The 18,054-nt window shown below is 44.2% G+C and overlaps 1 protein-coding gene across 9 annotated transcripts in view; it reads left to right on the top strand.

Moving 5' to 3' along the window:
* TTC7B (tetratricopeptide repeat domain 7B) overlaps positions 1-18,054 on the top strand; it is a 222,666-nt gene that overhangs the window by 98,852 nt on the left and 105,760 nt on the right. For all 9 annotated transcript variants that reach the window (XR_006886346.1, XM_046647628.1, XM_046647626.1 and 6 more), the window contains 2 exons: positions 16,614-16,697; positions 17,717-17,821. Coding sequence is in view for 8 of the 9 variants with exons in the window: in XM_046647628.1 (XP_046503584.1) it covers positions 16,614-16,697; positions 17,717-17,821 (189 nt within the window). In the remaining variant the exon portion in view is untranslated. The remainder of the gene's footprint in view (positions 1-16,613; positions 16,698-17,716; positions 17,822-18,054) is intronic.

The raw sequence follows: 18,054 nt of genomic DNA, 5'->3' as shown, positions 1-18,054 counted from the left end.
AGATTGGCCCAGTTCTTCACACTCGGGGTGCTTTGATTTCCTGGGACCCTCTCCTCCCAGCCAGCTTAGTTCCTGTCTGTGCCTCTGCCACGGAGCCCATCTGTGGGGACAGTGCCACCCAGCTCACTTGAGTTCTTTTTTCCTCCAGACAAACCACTAAATATCTCTCTGGGTCCAGGTTGAGTGTGCTTTGCATGTCTACTTTCATCCCATTGTGTAGCAACAGAGCTTTTCCCCAGCTTGAAATTCGCCTACGTCCAAAACAGGTGTGAGGAGCTTGAGGTGGCTGGTTTGGTTGACAGGCTGGGTGGCCCCTGCCCACAGACTTCTTGTCATGCCATGAATGTCTCTAGGGGGACGGCTGTCACCCTAGCAGCATTCCTCTACAAGCTGGGAGCTCCCTGGCATGTGTCTCCTTCCGGCGCAGAATACTGGGACCTTGTTTTCACCCAGATGACTTTCACCTTGTTATCCCATGTAGCTTCCATCTTGTGGTGACGACCTGACGCTGAAGTCACTGGGTAGTCTGGTTGGTTGCCGGAGTCTTTGCAATTCAGGATTTCACTGCCCTGGTCACATTTAAAACGTTGGCGACAGGGCCAGAGGTTGCCTTGAAGGTGCTGGAGTAGAAGGATGGGAGAAAGGGAAATTTGTCACCACATATACCGTGGAGCCTTTTGAATTTTGTACTATGTGTTTTATCTAGTAAAAATATAAGTCAATTGATGAAATATGTAAAAAGGAGGACATGCAGTTCGTCAACAATGTGTGTGCAGTCCCTGTTCTGTGCCAGGGGCTGTGATTAAGGCTGAGGATACAGCCACCAGTGAGGCGTGGTCCCTGCCCATGACAGCTCCCAGTCTAGAGGGAGACAGCCAAGCAGTGGGCAGTTGCCAACCTGTGTGGCTGAGTCTGGGGAGGGCTCCATGCAGAGTCTGCATCCAGGAATAAAGGATTGGAAGACTTGGCTTCAGCCTTTCTTGCTGTTTCTACTTAGTTTTGCAGTTAGAGCTTCCTCCAGCAAACATTTGACCGCCATATTGTCTCAGATCTTCTAACTAAAACTGGTGGTGTCGTGGGAGAACGGTGAAAGTACACGGCATCTTGGGGCAGCGGTTCCGTCTTTGGGTGGCTTGGTTACTGCAGCAGGGGCTGGGTCCACCCTCGGCTCAGCAGGGACCTTCTCTCCCTTGGTCTCAGGCCACATCTTACTTAGAGTGTCCTGCTTCCCTCATTTGCTGGGGTTTTGTTTTTTTTTCTTCTCATCTGCTCATCCATTTTCTCAGGACCTTAGGTTAAAAGGCTAACTGGATTTGTTTTTAATTGAGGTAAATTCATCTAACATAAACTTAACCATTTTAAGTGTGTAATTCAGTGGCATTTACTACATTCACAATATTGTGCAACCATCACTTCTATCTAATTCTAAAATATTTTCATCACCCTAAAAGGAAACCCTGTACCCATTAAGCCGTTATTCCCCATTCTCCCTCTCCGCAGTCCCTGTCAACTACTAATCTGCTTTCTGATTCTATGGATTTACCTATCGGGGGTATTTTATATAAATGACATCATCTAATAGTGACCTTTGTAACTGGCTTCTTTCACTTAGCACAACGGTTTCAAGGTTATCCACGCTGTAGCAAGTATCAGTACTTCATTCCTTTTTGTGGCTGAATACCATCCCATTGGATAGACACAGCACAGTTTATCCATCGTGCAGGTGGTGGGCAGTTGGCTCTGGGGGGTGGTGCTGCTGTGGGGGTAACTGGAGTTTAAACGCCTCTGTTACTTCTTTGGGCCCACGACTGTTAGTGATTCCAATTATTGTCGTTCATCCTTGTGGTAATACATTCTATTTCCCTGTCTTCATCTCCTGCATCATCATCAGAGTGACCTTTCTAGAACGTGGGAATGGGCATGCCACTCTTCTGTTCAGAAATGTTTGATGGCTCTTCCTCTTCCCGCTTCTTTTTCTCTCTTTTTCTGGTGTTTTGTGTTCCTTTTCCGCACGTAATGAAATTGACATCATTGTTTATCTTTCTGCCACACGCACCAGCCCTGCAGGCTCCTCAAAGAATCAAACAATACATACAAATATGGAAAAGAAAATAAAAGTCATTTACAATCCCGCTCTCCTGAGATAATTGACTACGCATTGATGTTTCAGAGACCGTCTTTTCATGTATCTCCTTATGAATAAATGCACATACATCTATGTAAGTTTCAAGGAAGAAGATAGTATCATAAATGTTTTGTTGTGCATATTCCCAATCATTCGTCTCCCCTCTGTTGGCACCACACCCCATCACTGCCTCCTCAACTCCCAAACCCAGATCAGCAGCTGGTACAGCCTGCTTGTGCCCCTTGCTAACGTGTTCCGACCACATCCCCCTCAGGCTGGTCTGTAGGCAGGTCCTCTGCCTCAGAGACACTGCAGAGACCTTCCTTTATTTCGGGCAGAACCTTTGTGAACAGAAGAGTTAATAACCACCAGGCTATTGTGAGAGAAGTCTTACCTCCTTCTCACCCTGTCCTCATTCTTTCTTTCCTTCTCTTGTCCCCAACCAACATCATGTCCACATCAAGACACAGCATGTTTTCCTTCTTCTGGCTCATCTCCTCCACTGACCTGGGCCCCTCTGCACTCCTGCACTCACAGAGGAAAGTTGGGGGGCACCACTGCCGCGCTTCCTAGCACGGCAGCTCGTCTCCTCTCCTCCTGTCATTGACACCTTTGGTGTGCTGTGCAGCATTGTGCGGACCCAGCCTTTAAGAAGTGTGCATGGGGGGAAGCAGAGCCACTTTCACGAGAAAACTGTCCTCTCTCTGTCTCCTCCTTCAGCTGTGTTTATTCAAGATGGAAGGCTCCTTTCCCATCTCGAGTTTGGTGCCCTTTTGTATGCCCACATAATGCCCCCTTTTTCTCAGGGCACTATTCAGCCAGATTCTGGGCAAGGAGCATCATGCAAAGGAAATACAAATCAAAGGTTTATCACATCCTCATTCTGACAGGTTTAAATAGAAGCACAATGTCTACCATAACTCCAGTGCTATGAGTTTTCATGTTTTTTAAAGACTAATTGTGAGCCCTGCCGAAAGGTTTGTGTAGGAAGGAACACTTCTTTTTTTTTTCCCCTTTAATTTAAACAGCAGCACTAGTTGGCATGACAACCTGCGCTATTAAAAGTAAAGCAACAAGCACGGCTTCCTCTGTTTTTCAGAATGAACCCAAGCTGCTAAGGAGGTTTGTTTCTTGAATTTGACTATTAACGGCTCCATTCTGACAGAATGTTATGGGGTCCTTTTTGAAGGGTGTATGTGTCCCCTCTACATAGACATGGCAGCTTTAAAGACAGAAAGGGTATTTTTATCTTTCCCGTTGAACTCATATTCATTTGTTTATGGTTAGTCTCGGCAGCATTATAGTTCTGTGGGTAGAATTGTCTGGCTAGTGCTTGTACCAAAGGGACATTTACACATGCCTAACCCGAACACTTACCTAATCAAGGGGCATTGTGAAAAATCCTTATCTGTCTACTTAAGTCTGTTTCACAGGCCACCATTTGTTAGTTTACCTTAGAGTTTGGTATTTCATGCAGCCCCACTCGTACTGCCGAAAGCCGACCTTGACCTAGGTGTCAAGGTCCCTAGAAGGCGTCAGTGTGGCCTGACACAGATGGAGCCGCAGGCTTCTGAGAAGTTAAGGCAGAGTGTTTGGTTCATGGTAGGTGCCCAATAAAATCTTGCTGAATAAACTGAGGCTTCAAAGTCAGTGTTCTCATCCTGCTCCCTTTTCTTTGGTTTCGTCTCCTTGTAGATGTGCAATGAGTGTATCTTCCCCAGGCAGGCCCAAGGTTAAAGGTCATTTACCTGGGAAGTAGGCCGCAGCAGAAGAGGTGGGCCCAGCTTGGGGCAGAGCATTGGTACAGATCCCAACTCTGGTCCAGCTACAGAGGTCAGCCCACTAGGGATCAGCTCTGTCATTTTGCATGAAGAATCTCAGCCACTGACGTGGCCACTGGTACCTTCGTTCCCACCATTATGGAAGTGTTTTTTGAATTAGGCATCATTACTCTCTTCTTATGGCCCTCGAAAATTTTTTTTAACTTTTAATTTTTTAACTTAAATTTTTTTTTTTAATATGCCATTGTAACCTTTTTAAAGTATACAATTCAGTGGCATTAATTGCATTCACAGTGTTGTGTAACCATCATGGCTATTTCTAAACTTTTCCATCACCCCAAACAGCAACTCGGTGCCCATTAAGCAATAACTCCTCATTCTGCCAACCCCCATAACCTGGTAACCTCTAATCTACTTTCTGTCTCTGTGGATTTACCTCTTCTAGGTACATCATATAAACGGAATCATGCAATACTTGTTTTTTGTTTCTGGTTTATTTTTCTTAGTCTAATGTTTTCAAGGTTCAGCCGTGTTGTAATAATACATCTGATCGCATGTATCAGAACTTCATTCCTCTTTATGGCAGAATAATTCTATTGTGCATATATGCCACATTTTGTTTATCCATTCATCTACTGATGGTCATGTGGATTGTTTTCACCTTTTGGCTATTGCGAGTAATGCTGCAATGCACATTGGCATACACATATCTGAGTTCCTGTTTTCATTTCTTTTGGGTATATATCCATGACTGGAATTGCTGGGTCATATGGTAATTGCATGTTTAACTTTTTGAAGAACTGCCAAACTGTTTTTCATAGCAGCTCCACCATTTTACATTCCAGGCAGCAAGGCACAAAGGTTCTAATTTCTCCACATCCTCACCAACACTTGCTGTTTTTTGTTTTTCGTTTTATTATAGTCATCCTAGTAGGTGTGAAATGATATTTCATTGTGGGTTTGATTTGCATTTCTCTGTTGGCTAATGATGTTGAACATCTTTTCATGTGCTTATTGGCCATTTGAGTATCTTATTTGGAGAAATGTCTATTCAAGACCTTTGACCATTTTTAAATTGGGTTGTTTGTCTTTTTATTGTTGAGTTATAGGAGTTCTTTATTTATTGTGGATAAAAAACCCTTAACAGATACATGATTTGCAAATATCTTCTCCCGCTCCATAGGTTTTTTTCATTTTTTTGACAATGTCCTTTGATGCATAGAAGTTTTTAATCCTGATCAAGTCTGGTATATCAATTTTTTCTTTTGTTGCTCATGCTTTTGGTGTCATACCTAAGAATCCATTGCCAAATCCAAGGTCGTGAAAATTTACTCCCATGTTTTCCTGTAGAACTTTATGGTTTTCACTCCTGTATTTAGATTGTTGACCCATTTTGAGTTAATTTTCTATCTGGTATCAGGTAGAATCCAGCTTCATTCTTTTGCCTGTGGAAATCCTGCTGTTCCAGCAGCATCTGTTGAGAGATGTTTTTTTCCCATTGAATGAACTTGGCACCTTTGTCAAAAATCAGTTGGCCATAGATGTGTGGCTTTATTTCTGGGATTTCAGTTCTATTCCATTGGTCTATATATTTATCCTTATGCCAATACTGCACTGTTTTGATTATTGTAGACTTGTTGTAAGCTTTGAAATCGAGAAGTGTGAGTCTTCCAACTTTGCTCTTTTTTCAAGATTGTTTTGCCTATTCAGAACCCCTTGCAATTCCACATGAATCTGAGGATTGGCTTTTCCATTTCTGCAGAAAAGACTGTTAGAATTTCGATGGAGATATTGTTGAATCTGGGGATCCCTTTAGTTAGTATAGCCATCTTAACAATATCTTATGTTTTGATATCACGTGTGAGTTTTACCTCTCTAAACCTGTCCCCTTGTGTGGAAATACAGGTAATAATAGGACCTACCTCCAACGGTTATTGTGAGGATTAAAGAGAGAGTGTATGCAAAGTGTATGTTACTATTCTTATTGGTGGTGTTGATAATCTGCTTTCTAATGTAAAAATCTCCTCTGTAATAACCCTGGCAGATTATCCTTGACTCTTATTAGAGTCTTACATTGCGTAGTGAAAAAACAGCCTTGGAGTCAGGCAGATCTGGATTCAAATCCTGGTTCTACCTTTTCCGCTGTGTGACTTTGGGAAAGATACTTAGCCACTCTGTACTTTCATCTCAGAGACTGAAGCTCAGCGAGACAGTAGGTGTAAAATAGCCAGCACAGCTCTTGGTATGTAATACCTACCATTCCATTTCCTCTCTGGTTATTAGAAAAGATTGATCTGAAATTCGTCTCCTTGTAACTTTCAACTATTCTCTCTTTGGAGCGATAGGGCAAGTCCTGCCTCAATGACAGCCTTCCAATTTTTGGAGACAGCTGATATATTGTCTTCTTTCCTCTAGCATAAAGTGCCCCATTCCTTTAGTCTAGGGGTTGGAAACTTTTCTATACAGGGACAGACACTAAATATTTTAGGCTTTGGGGACCAAGAGGTGAAATGAAGGCTATAATATAGGTATAACCAGAGAGGAAACAAATTTTCACAAGATTTTTATGATGAAATTCAGAATATAATTACTGAGTACAAGTGTTTGTAATATAGGTCCTTTAATGAGAAGAATGAGATTATTTTGGGGGATAACACTTTCCTTAATTTGGGTTTAAAGTTAGTATTTCCTCTCATCCAATTGATGGCAAATGTTCATCTATAAAACAATTTTAGCTTTTTGACCCTATAAAAATGGGCGGCAAGTCAGATTTGGCCATTAGGCCATAATTTATAGCCTCTATTTTAGCCCTTTTTGATATGACATCATCTCCAGATTCTTTGCATTTACTGCACTCCTCAGTATTTTCTTGTTTGTCCACGGCCCCCGTAAAGGATATCTGATGGAATGCATGCTAACACTTGGTCCATATTGATTCATTCGTTCAAGCATTCATTGAGCACCTGTTTTGTACAAAACACACCTCTGGGCAGCACCCCGCACTCCTTTCTTCCCTCCCTTCAGTCTTGCATAGGTAAAGTGGCAGCCGTGGTTCAAGGGTTAAAACCTGGTGCCCCAAGCCAGGGGAGATAGACTGAAAACAAAGACCGAAAGGTGAGAAGTGTTTAAGGAAGGAGGGGGTAGAGGAATGAAATGCCCACTCCTTGAATCCAGTGATTCATTTTGCGAGAACAACAAAGAGCAGAAACATCAGCACAACAGTGGCTGGAGCAGTATTTGTGTGGGACCCTGGAGACCCTTTACTGGCTGTCAAACTCCATCAGGTTGTTTCATATAGTTGAGCAGAGAGCGTGCCAGAGGATGACGTCCACCGTTCAAATTCTGTAATGAAGTCTGTGACCTTTGAAAAACAGCCCACTCTCCACTCCTCCCACCATGGCCAGGGGCAGTGGTGTCCTTTAATTTAAGCATTTGCCAAAGCAGTAAAGCTTTGAGACTCCTCTGCTTGGAGCAGTATTGCTGTTTTAGGGGAAAAAGAGAAATGGGAGGGGGGGCACGGATGTGGACTGTGCTTTATCTTACTTCCAGTTTAAAGGGGAGAAGACTCAAGCAAGACTTGATGGACATCTTCTATATTTTCTCAAAACCTGGGGCGGGGGGCTATTTGTAGCTGAGAGTCCCATAAGCATACCTCTTAGAAGCTTTCCCCAGACACAGACTCCCCTAAAAATAGATCTCTCAAACTTCACTTTGATTTGTACTTTTATTCTTAGTTAATTAGAAATAAGGGCTCTGAGCTGAGCATCGTTCAGGTCTGCCACTTTGTGACCCTGGCCAGGTCCTATCTCCTCACTGGGTCTTAGTTTTCACATCTGAAAAGTAAGAAGAGACGAGATAATCTTGAAAGTCTCAATACGCTCTCTGATTATGTCATTCTGTGGGTCTAAGATAATGGTCCAAAATATCTCAATTGCTTACATAGTTTTTCATTGCTAAAAGTAAAGATATGACATGTTATCTGTGTACCATGTTAAATTAAAAAAAATTGTTACACAACTGCAAGGAATTACATTTATTAACTGACTCATTAAGTATTATGATGTAGAAAAGATCATGTTTCCAGTCAATAGAAGGATCTATGTTAGGAGAACTTTTAGGATAAGGCCAACCTGTCCACCACGGTGAAGACAGTTCACTATTTTATTCGTTCTATTTTAATAGTGATGAATTTTTGACCTAAGCTCCAGGCTAAATTTGAGGGGTATCTGATTATTTTATTCCTGCCCTCTCCCCCATGGATTTTTGGATGCTGAATCTCACCCTTGAATTCCAAAAATAGACTTTGGCTTTTCCTTGCTTGTGGTATTGTACAGCTGTCACTGCCATGCACCCAGTTCGTGTAATTGGGCTTTGCGTACTAGGAAGGTAATTGCTAAATCCCCTTCTTATGCCAGAAGAGCTGCTCATTCCGGAGCCCCCTCAGAGATGGCTGATGTATGAAAAGCCAAAATAAGAGACCGGAAAGGATAAGCTCTTACCACCAAAAGGAAACAGCATTTTCGCAAGTGACATTTTGACTACGACTCAAATGATTAGGAGCCGTTTAGAGTCTAATTATTGTTGTACCAAATATTCCTGGTATTAAATGAATGTTATCTGGGATTTAGAGAGGTGGCAGCAGGATGATTACAGCGACTGGGCCTGTCTTTCCTGGTAGAAATACTGCTACTGCCAAATTCATCTTCTTTTCTTGTCAGGCAGATGATTGAGAGATGTCACCTGCTATTTTGTGTGGGTGACTCAGGGATCTGCAGATCCGGTTTGGACCCCGTAATCCTCTCCCCAGGCCCACACTGCCCTCTCTCCATTGGACACCAGAAGTGAAAAAGGGCCAAAATCTAGCTCTCATCTCTCTCTTTCCGCTCAGAGGCTCCATTCCACTCTCCCTTTGCCATCCACTGGTACCGTCGCCCCCGTTCCCAGGGGTCCCCTTTCTCCCCTTCATTCCCCCTTCAGATCAAACCCTGAGCACCGCAGGATCTGTTCCTTCTTTGTTTCATAGAAGTGACATCAACAGTGACATGTTTATATCATGCACTCCGTGCCAGACACTCTTCTAAGCATTTTACCTGTATTGCTTCCTTTAACCCCATGACAACCCAATGGCTGGTGAGTAAGGAGTTTGGATTAAGCGTGGGCAGTTGACCGCAGAGCCAGGGCCTCCAGCACATGACTCCTTGCTCTCCCTTCCAGCCACCAGCCATGCTGGGCCTAGGTGACTGAAGCAGCTTCTTATATGCCCCCTCTCCCCTGTGCACAAAACGCCTACGTCTTCTTAAAAGTCCATTTCATCAGTACTTCCTTTAGACTGGAACCATTGTTAAAATGTGAATGCTTTTATTTTATTTTATTTTGTTTTATTTTATTTATTTTATAGCATATATTCTTTTCCTAATCTCCTCCACTCCATTAAAACTGGACATTTTTATTCTATCACATACAGATGGGATTAGGTGCTTAAAAGGGGTGGTCAAACAGAATTGGGCTGAGCCAACACCCTGTCCGAGGGGCAGAGGTTGTGGATAGCAGACATCCCAGTGACAACCCAAGTTCCTTTTTTTCTTCCATGCGTTCTTTGGGAGAGGGCGTCCTTTTGTGATGGAGTTATATTGACCTGAGCTGCTTAGGGATTTACATAATCTTGATGTTTACGGAACATAGGGCAGGACATGTTATATATCAAGCAGTGTGCTTGGCATCCAGATTTCAGGAGCATCTGGCACTGTCTGGGCACTTTTTCAGAGCCAGTGTGCTATCACCATGTATAAGATGCCAAGAGCCCACAGGAAGCCAGAGCCATCGGCTGTGACACCAGAGCTCAAACACCTCTGAATTGGGATGAAGGGCTAATTTGTAATTGTTGCCTTGTATTTCCTAACTCTCTTTATAACACCTGTTTGGCTTATTATAGGATGTGGGTTGTTATCATTATGAGAAAGGGGTCCAAACTGGGGTAGTCTGTGAGAGATGCTGCAGTGTAGAGGAAATGCATGAGTTGTGTAAACTGAGCACCTTTGAGATGGGCTGGGATGGTGCATCCTTGGCTGCTGTGGTGCTAGTGGATATCACGGGATCTGTGAAGTTTCCTGAAAATGCCACAAGCTGGTAAGGCCTCAGTCCTTGTAGCCTCAGGGAGCCCAAAGACGCCTGGGGAGCAATGGCATCAGCAGCAGCAAAAAATATTGCTGAATCTCAGAAATAGTTCAGGGAACACGTGGTACTTTTAGGGGCCTTTTGTTTAGCTGTACTTTGCTTTGTGCAGCATGAGTGGGCCTGGTAAGTAAAGTGTGAGTGGCGTGTCTGTAATTAAAGTCTCAGAGGCAGCGAGTGTTGTGGTTAAGAGCTCCAACTCTGGAACCAGACTGCCTGGATTCAGATCCTGGCTCCACCACCAGCACCCTGAGATCTTACATAGTCACGGAGCATGTCTGTGCTCCAGTTTCCTCATCCATAAACGGAGGACCCTGATGGTATCTGCTTATACCTTGCAGGATCGTTAGGATGGGCAAATGAGGCAGTTCTTGTAAAGGAACTGGAATAGCTCCTCGCTACATAGTCAATGTTATCCTAAAGCTTGTTGTCTTGGTCCATTTGGGCTGCTATAACAAAATACCACAGACTGCGTTATAAACAACATGTAAACTGGCTTACAAACAACAGACATTTATTTCTCACAGTTGGGGAGGCTGGGAAGTCCAAGATCATGGCTCCAACAGGGTCACTGTCTGGTGAAGGCTGACTTCTGGTTGCAGACTGCTGGTTTCTTGCTGGGTCCTCACATGGTGGGAGGGGCAAGGGAGCTCTCCTCTTTTATTAGGGCCTAATCGCTTTCATGAGGGCTCTACCCTCATGGCCTAATCACCTCCCAAAGGCCCCACCTCCTAACACCATCACACTGGGAATTAGGTTTCCACATATGAATTTTACAGGGGACACAAACACTCACTCCATACCACTTGTTAAGGAAATAAATAATAAACATGTATTCTAGTCTGGTGTGTAAAGTTGTGCACTATTTTCAAGGGTCTCAGATTGAATCCTTTCCTAAAATGAGGAAACGTTTTGTAAAGTACATAATTATTTCTGATATAATGTATTATAAATTTGAATTTTCATATATTAAATGTGGGTAAAGTGATAGGTATTATGCACTTTTCTTTCTTTAACCTTTATTTAGCACTTACTAGCCTGTATCTAAAGTACTGTTCTTGTTGCTTATATGTATTAACTAATTTAATCTTCCTGATAACTCTCTATATTAATTGCTACTGTATTTCCCATTTTACAGTGAGGAATCTGGGTATAGAGAGGTTAACAAGCTTGCCCAAATTCACATGCTTAATCTGTGGTGGTGCCTAGATTCTTATTTCTAGCCACTGTTCAGGTTGTAAATTCCCTATTCTGGAAGGTTCTCAGGCAGAAGTAGTACAACTACTTGTTGGGGGCTAGGAGGCCTCAGGGGATGTTACAAGAGGGGCCTGAAGCACCTTCAGGGCCTTGGTTGTAGGCAGCAGAACCTGACGGGTTAACTCAAGCAGAAAAGGCATTTATCGATGCCTCCTGCTCACAGGATCCACAGAAGGCTGAAGAATGGGCATGAGCAGAGATTAAGGAGGTAAGGCCCCTGCCCCAGTCTGGGAGGACCCAGTTCCCTCTGGAGGGCCTCCACCAACTCTACCGCGCCTGTGGCCCCCAGGCCTGGCCCCTGGAAGTAACATCCAATGGCCCCTCCCCCTGCCTCTCTAGCTCCAGAGGCAAAGTGCTGGCAGGACCATCTGATTGGCCGTGCTCAGGTCATGTGACACACACCTATTGCTTCCCTCCATTCACCCTGAGGTTTATTACTGGGAAGCAGAGAGGCTGCTTCCCTTCTAGCTAGGGTGCCCCACCCCTGAAACAAAAAAATCAGAAGAGTTTTGAGGTAATAGGCAGCCAAAATGACAAATGTCCTCTCCTTCGGGGACTTAGCTAGATGCTTCTCAAGATTCTCTGAGTCTACTCTGTAAGGGCTGCTGTTTCCCTGTGGCACCTGGAACGGAGCTCTCTACCAATTAGGCTTCCAATAAGTGTTTTTCGCTGAGTATAATGAGTATGTTAGCCTTTGGCACAAAAGAAAATAAGGCTGCACACTTATTTATAGCATCCAGCTTTTTGGTTCAGAACAGACTGTTTCAGCTGCTGAGCTCCTTTTGTTTATCAGGAAAACAGTTGATATTTATCATTTCTCTTAGCAAAAGGAAGAAGAAAAGCATTCAAACATTTCCATGTTTCTGTGTATATGTTTAAGTACTTAGTGGTTATATTGCAGTGAATTAGTCGAGCAGAGCTGTTAGAACAAGCCTCAGTTTTGATCATCAGCTACCGGCTTCTCTCCGCATACCGGCTCCTTTGGCTAATTCGAGCCAATGTGATTATCCTTCTGGTTTCCTCCTCCTTCAGCACCCCTCATCCGCCTGCCCTAAGTCAGTTTCTAAGTACTGTTGGCTTTTCATTGCTTGGCATTCTCTCCCTAACCTCTGTCCTCCCCACTTAGTCCCAGCCCATACCACCTACACCTGTATCAGGTCTTCTCTCACCCGGAATCTCATCTCATCTTGGATCTCGCATATCGCCTGCTTGATCTTCTCAGCAAGGTGCATTAGGTTTTTTTCCCCACTGTGCTTCTCATGGGCACCGTAATGGCTTCTTGTTGCTTGTCAGCATAGCAGAGCAGTTAAGAGAGTTCTGGGGTCAGCCTCAGATCCCAGCCTTGCCATTTAGTGTCTTTGTTAACAAGAGGTATGTCCAGATGTAATTAACAAAACCAGCTTATAGTGACTTAACCAAATATGAGTTTATTTTTTCCCAGGACAACAAGTCTGGTGAGAGGCTGCCGTCAGAGGCAGCTGCAGCATCTCATGGCCTCAGGGTTCCAGTGCTTTCTCTCTTTCTGCCCAGTCATTCCAGAGTGTGGCTTTGTCCTCATGCTTCTCAACTCCTGGCTGCCTCACCTCCAGCATCAAGTCTGTGTCCCAGGCAGAAGGAGGGGCCATGCTGAGAGCAAAGTATGCATCAGCTGAGGATGCCCTCCTCTTAAAGAGCTATCCTCGGGGCCTCGCTCAGGATATCCCATTGTCGAGATGGAGTCGAGTCACAAGTCCACTCCTGAGATTTTAGCTAAGCATGTTGCTAGTGTGATCAAAATGGAGGACCAGGGGCCGGCCCTGTGGCCGAGTGGTTAAGTTTGCCCACTCTGCTTCAGCGGCCCGGGGTTTCACAGGTTCAGATCCTGGGCGCGGACATGGCGCCGCTCATCAGGCCATGCTGAGGTGGCGTCCCACATAGCACAACAAGAGGCACTCACAACTAGAATATACAGTTATGTACTGGAGGGCTTTAGGGAGAAGAAGAAAAAAAAAAAAGATTGGCAACAGACGTTAGTTCAGGTGCAAATCAAAAAAAACCAAAAAACATAATAAAAATGAAGGACCAAGTGTTCATCTTACTTGGGATCTGCAGATACCCATCCTTTACCATCACTGGCAATAGTAGGTGTTTATTAAGTGCTTATTACTTCACTTTTTAATACGGCATATTTTTGTTTGGGTAGGTTTTCTCAGTAAATCACCTAGCATAATATTTACTATGACCTTCTCTGTAAATAACATGTAAAATTCTGGAATTCTTTTTTCTCCTCCTCCACCACCTCTTTACCTTTATTATTTCCTTCAGTTTGTCACCCTCGTGTAGCTCCTTTGTCTTTTGGCCCCTAGCCTCCTGCCGCTCCCTCCATCCTCCTACACATGCCCACCACAGTCTTTGAGGTGACCCTCACGTAAGCATTCTGTCCCCTCAGGATGAAGTTTTTGTTGTTATTTACAGCTTTTCTGTTCTTTTTAAAAACTCCTAGCCCTATTCTTTTTCTTTCCTCCCCATAACCACCTTATTCCATCTTTACAGAGAACACAGTGACTGGGCAGGAGCCCTTACGGGTCTCTCCTCTTTATCTTATGGAGCCTGCCTCCTTAAGAGAAGGCCTTACCTCAGGGGCCCATTTGTTCCAGGGACCTGGCTCTCTCTAGTCTTCTGGGACCTAATTTATCCCCTCAGCTTCTTCTCTCAGGGTCTTCTGTTCGTTCCTCTCAAGTTGCCTCCGTGAAAAGATAAGTGCGTACTTAAGTAGCCTTTCTTCCGCCTCAGCCCTTTGCTTCATACATCCTTTCCCTCACCTTGAGTCATCTGGCCCCAGGGCCTGGCATCCTCCTCCAACACACCCTGAAACTACGCTTGTGGAGGTTGGTCACCCGAGGCTAGCCTGTGGCCTCCACCTCTCTGACCCTGTTCTCCCTTCCCAAGACCCTGCTGAGTCCTGACATTCTGCCGCACCCTCTCCCCAGATTCTGCCTCTCACTTTCCCTTCCTGGTCCCTTTTCTCTTCTCTCCCCTTAGATAGAGATTTCTCCCAAGGCTCTGCCCTGGCTGCCCTCTCCCTGAACACTCTTCTGAGGTGATCTGATCTCTTCCAATAACTAATTCTTTTCTCAAATGTGTTTTTGTCCCAATTTGTTTTATTGTGATAAAATGTCACATAAAATTTACCATTTTAACCATTTGTAAGTGTACAGTTCAGTGGTATTAAACATGTTCATCATGTTGTGCCACCGTCACCACCATCCATCTCTAGAACTCTTTTCACCCTGTAAAACTGAAACTCTGTACTCACTAAACGATAACTCTCCATTCCTCCCTCCCCACAGCCCCTGGCAACCACCATGCTACTTTCTGTCTCTATGATTTTGACCACTCTAAGTACCTCATTTAAGTGGAATCATACAATATTTATCTTTTTAGGACTGACATTTCACTTAGCATAGTGTCCTCAAGTTTCATCCATGTTGTAGCATATTGCCGAATTTCCTTCCTTTTTTAAACCTGAATAATATTCCATTGTATGTATATATCACATTTTGTTTATCCATTCATCCAAGCAGCGTGGGTTGCTTCCATGTTTTTGCTATTATGAGTAATGCTGCTGTGAACATGGTGTACTGATGTCTGTTGAAGTCCTTGCGTTCAATTCTTTTGAGCCTGGCTTTGCACCATGTACCATGCTGTTTGGATTCCTGCAGCTTTGTAGTAAACTTTGAAATCAGGAAGCATGAGTCATCCAGCTTTGATTTTTTTCAAGATTGTTTTGGCTATTTGGGGTCCCTTTAGATTCCATCTATATTTTAGGATGGGTTTTTCTGTATCTGCAAAAATGTCATTGGGATTTTGACAGAGATTGCCTCGAATCTGTAGACTGCTTGGGGTAGTATGGACATCTTAACAATACTAAGTCTTCCGGTCCGTGAAACTGGACATGTTTCCATTTATGGCTTCTTTGATTTCTTTCAGCTTAGCTGTATGTCTTTTGTTAGACCTTTCTCTTGAGGCTCAGATTGTCTCTATTTCCAGTAAGCTACCATATGATACCTCAAACTCACCATGTTCCCTACCAAACTCATTAATAAAACACCTTTCTTCCCCATTATCCCTTTATTCTAAAAAATTTCTCTTTCTTTCTCTCTCTGTGTCTCTTTCTCTGTCTCTCTCTCATAAACACACACATACACACAGCACACACACGTGCATACACGTGGGCCTTCTATGCCGTGGGTGTGCTCCCAGATAGCTATACAGGCCAGAGACTCTGGGGGCCTCCTTCAGTCCCTACGCCTCACCAGCCACCCTGCTGATTGTAACTTGGACACATTTCTTAGTTCTGTCCCTTAGTTCTGAAGCCCTTGGAACCATTCTATCCCCCTTCTTCCTGGTCTCTGCCTCCATTCTGGTCTCACCGTCCCCCATCATAACATTCCTAAAAGTCTAATATGATTATGTCACTCTGTGCGGAAACCAGAGGCTCCTCCTTGACGGAGAGTGAAGTTCATTTGTAAAGTTTCCACCATGGGCAGGCATTGAAAAGAAAAAGAAGTCAGGATTTCTGCCCTTGGTGCTTTCTCATAGTAGGACTGGCCTGGGCTTGGCCGGGGAGGGTGAAGACAGTCACGTTAACATATAGTTGTGAGAACCAAAGCTGCAGTGGCGGAAGGAGATGGAACAACTTTGAAAAGGGGCTGCATGTCAGACTCAGGGACGTGGCCCCAGCCCGCCGCTGCCTTCCAACCTGATTCTCCCTGTCCAGCCCGTGTGCCGAGGCTGCATTTCCAGTGGACCACGCACCATCGCCAGGTCAAAGCACGCCCTGTCATGCCCCCTATTCCTGGAGTGCATTCCCAAATCATAGCTGTGTTTTTGTCCTTTTCATTAATCAAGGCACAGCTCAGATACCATTCTTCCAGGATGCCATTCCTGAATCCTGTGGTCACTTTCCAACAGTGCTTTCTGTTTCCTGCTCTTGGGGCACATGTCAGTCTGGGCCTTGTATTTGAGTTGTGTACCTGCCTCTTTCCTTGTACTAGATGAAAAGCTACTTGAGGTCAGGATTGTGTTTTAGTCAACTGTTCGTTATCCGTGCTTCTGGCCCAGTGCATCATACCCTGAGGGGACTCCTCAGCCGGGGTTTGGTGGTGGATTATGTCTTGAGCATTCAAGGGAAGCAGGTCATGTAGGACTTATCTTGGTGTGCCTAGACACAAACTCACACTTGTCCTTGTAACACTGGCAATTCTCAGATGTCTGCCTTTGTTCTTCTTTCAAACCAGTGCTTGGAGAGAGCCATGAAGTTTGCCTTTGAGGAGTTCCACCTCTGGTACCAGTTCGCTCTGTCACTCATGGCTGCTGGAAAAGTGAGTCGCCCTTTGTGCTATGCACTTCTCTGTGTCAGTGGTTAATGTCTTTGAATTCCAAGGGCTGATATGATACCTTGTAGAAGTCTAAACCAACTGTTTGAAACATTCCTGTGGTCATTTATAAATGGACAATCAAATTTAATGATTTGGGGGCCAACGTGGACACATCATTGGAAAGAAAAATTTCTGAAATATTTGCCTTTTCTAGCCATTGTAACTTCATCATGTGAAAATATGGCTTAAACTAAGGCTAATTCTTCAAACTGACCCTTTCACTCATAAACTTACTCCTAGAGAAGGAATCTTTTAGTTATCTTTAGCAATATGTTGTATTAGACAGTGTATGACATTGACAGTGTGGGCTGTGGAGTCCAACTGCTGGAGTTGAGGACTGGTGCTGTCCTCACAGCTGTGTGACCAGGGAGGTCCCTGAGTGTCTCAGTTTCCTCTTTAGTAAAATGGAGTAATAATAATATCTGCATCATAGAATTGTTATCAGGTAAATGAAATGATACCCACAAGGTGCCTAGGTTGGCACCCCCCCACACAGTACACACTCAGTAAAGGTCATAGCCATTGTTCTTCTTGTTAATTTGGGCCATTTAGTGAATCTGCCATTTAGCAAATTGTTAAGTCTGAGATTTAAGATTATTGGGGCTAATTGGAGACAGAAATTTGATATGGTATGCTTCAAATTGGATGGCTTATTTTTTATAATAACATAAGACTCCACTGTTTTTATTTTTTTCTTATTTTCACAATGGCTACACAAGTAGGGAACAAAATTAGGGTGATTCCAGTGAAGCATTCCCACTTGTTTTAACCACAGTTTACCCTCCTCTCACTCGAGAGCGCCACACTCTGGTTACCGCCATCCCTAGGCCCCTGCGTGGTTGGGCTCAAAGTTGGAAAACCTCTTTAAGAGGGCATCCTAACCAAGAGCCTTCTGGGAAAGGTTTAGTGTTTCGTTCTGTCAAAAATTTCAAGTTTCACAGAAATTATCTCCTTTTGCCAAGTCTGCTCGTGCTGTAAAGGTGCTGAAAGAATGTATCCGTCTGAAGCCCGATGATGCCACCATCCCTCTCCTCGCTGCGAAGCTGTGCATGGGCTCCCTTCACTGGGTGAGTAGGGTTGGAGTTGTCTGCTCGTGGCAGGGCTTCCAGCCTTTTTCATTTCAAGGCGCTGGGTGAGAAGAGTAGTAATTCATCAGCTACACAAATACAAGGCTGTTCAGAGTCCCAGACCGTTGGCCTGGGCCACAGGCCCCACCCACCCACCTGAGTTTTTCTATAAAGCAAAGAGTTGCCCTCACATGTAGAACCGACTTTCTACATTCCTCTTCCCTCACATGGGC

The sequence above is a fragment of the Equus quagga genome, chromosome 20, assembly GCF_021613505.1.
Source record: "Equus quagga isolate Etosha38 chromosome 20, UCLA_HA_Equagga_1.0, whole genome shotgun sequence".
Classification (NCBI taxonomy): domain Eukaryota; kingdom Metazoa; phylum Chordata; class Mammalia; order Perissodactyla; family Equidae; genus Equus; species Equus quagga.
The sequence above is the reverse complement of the archived record's forward strand: the minus strand, read 5'-3'. Positions and strand labels throughout refer to the sequence as shown.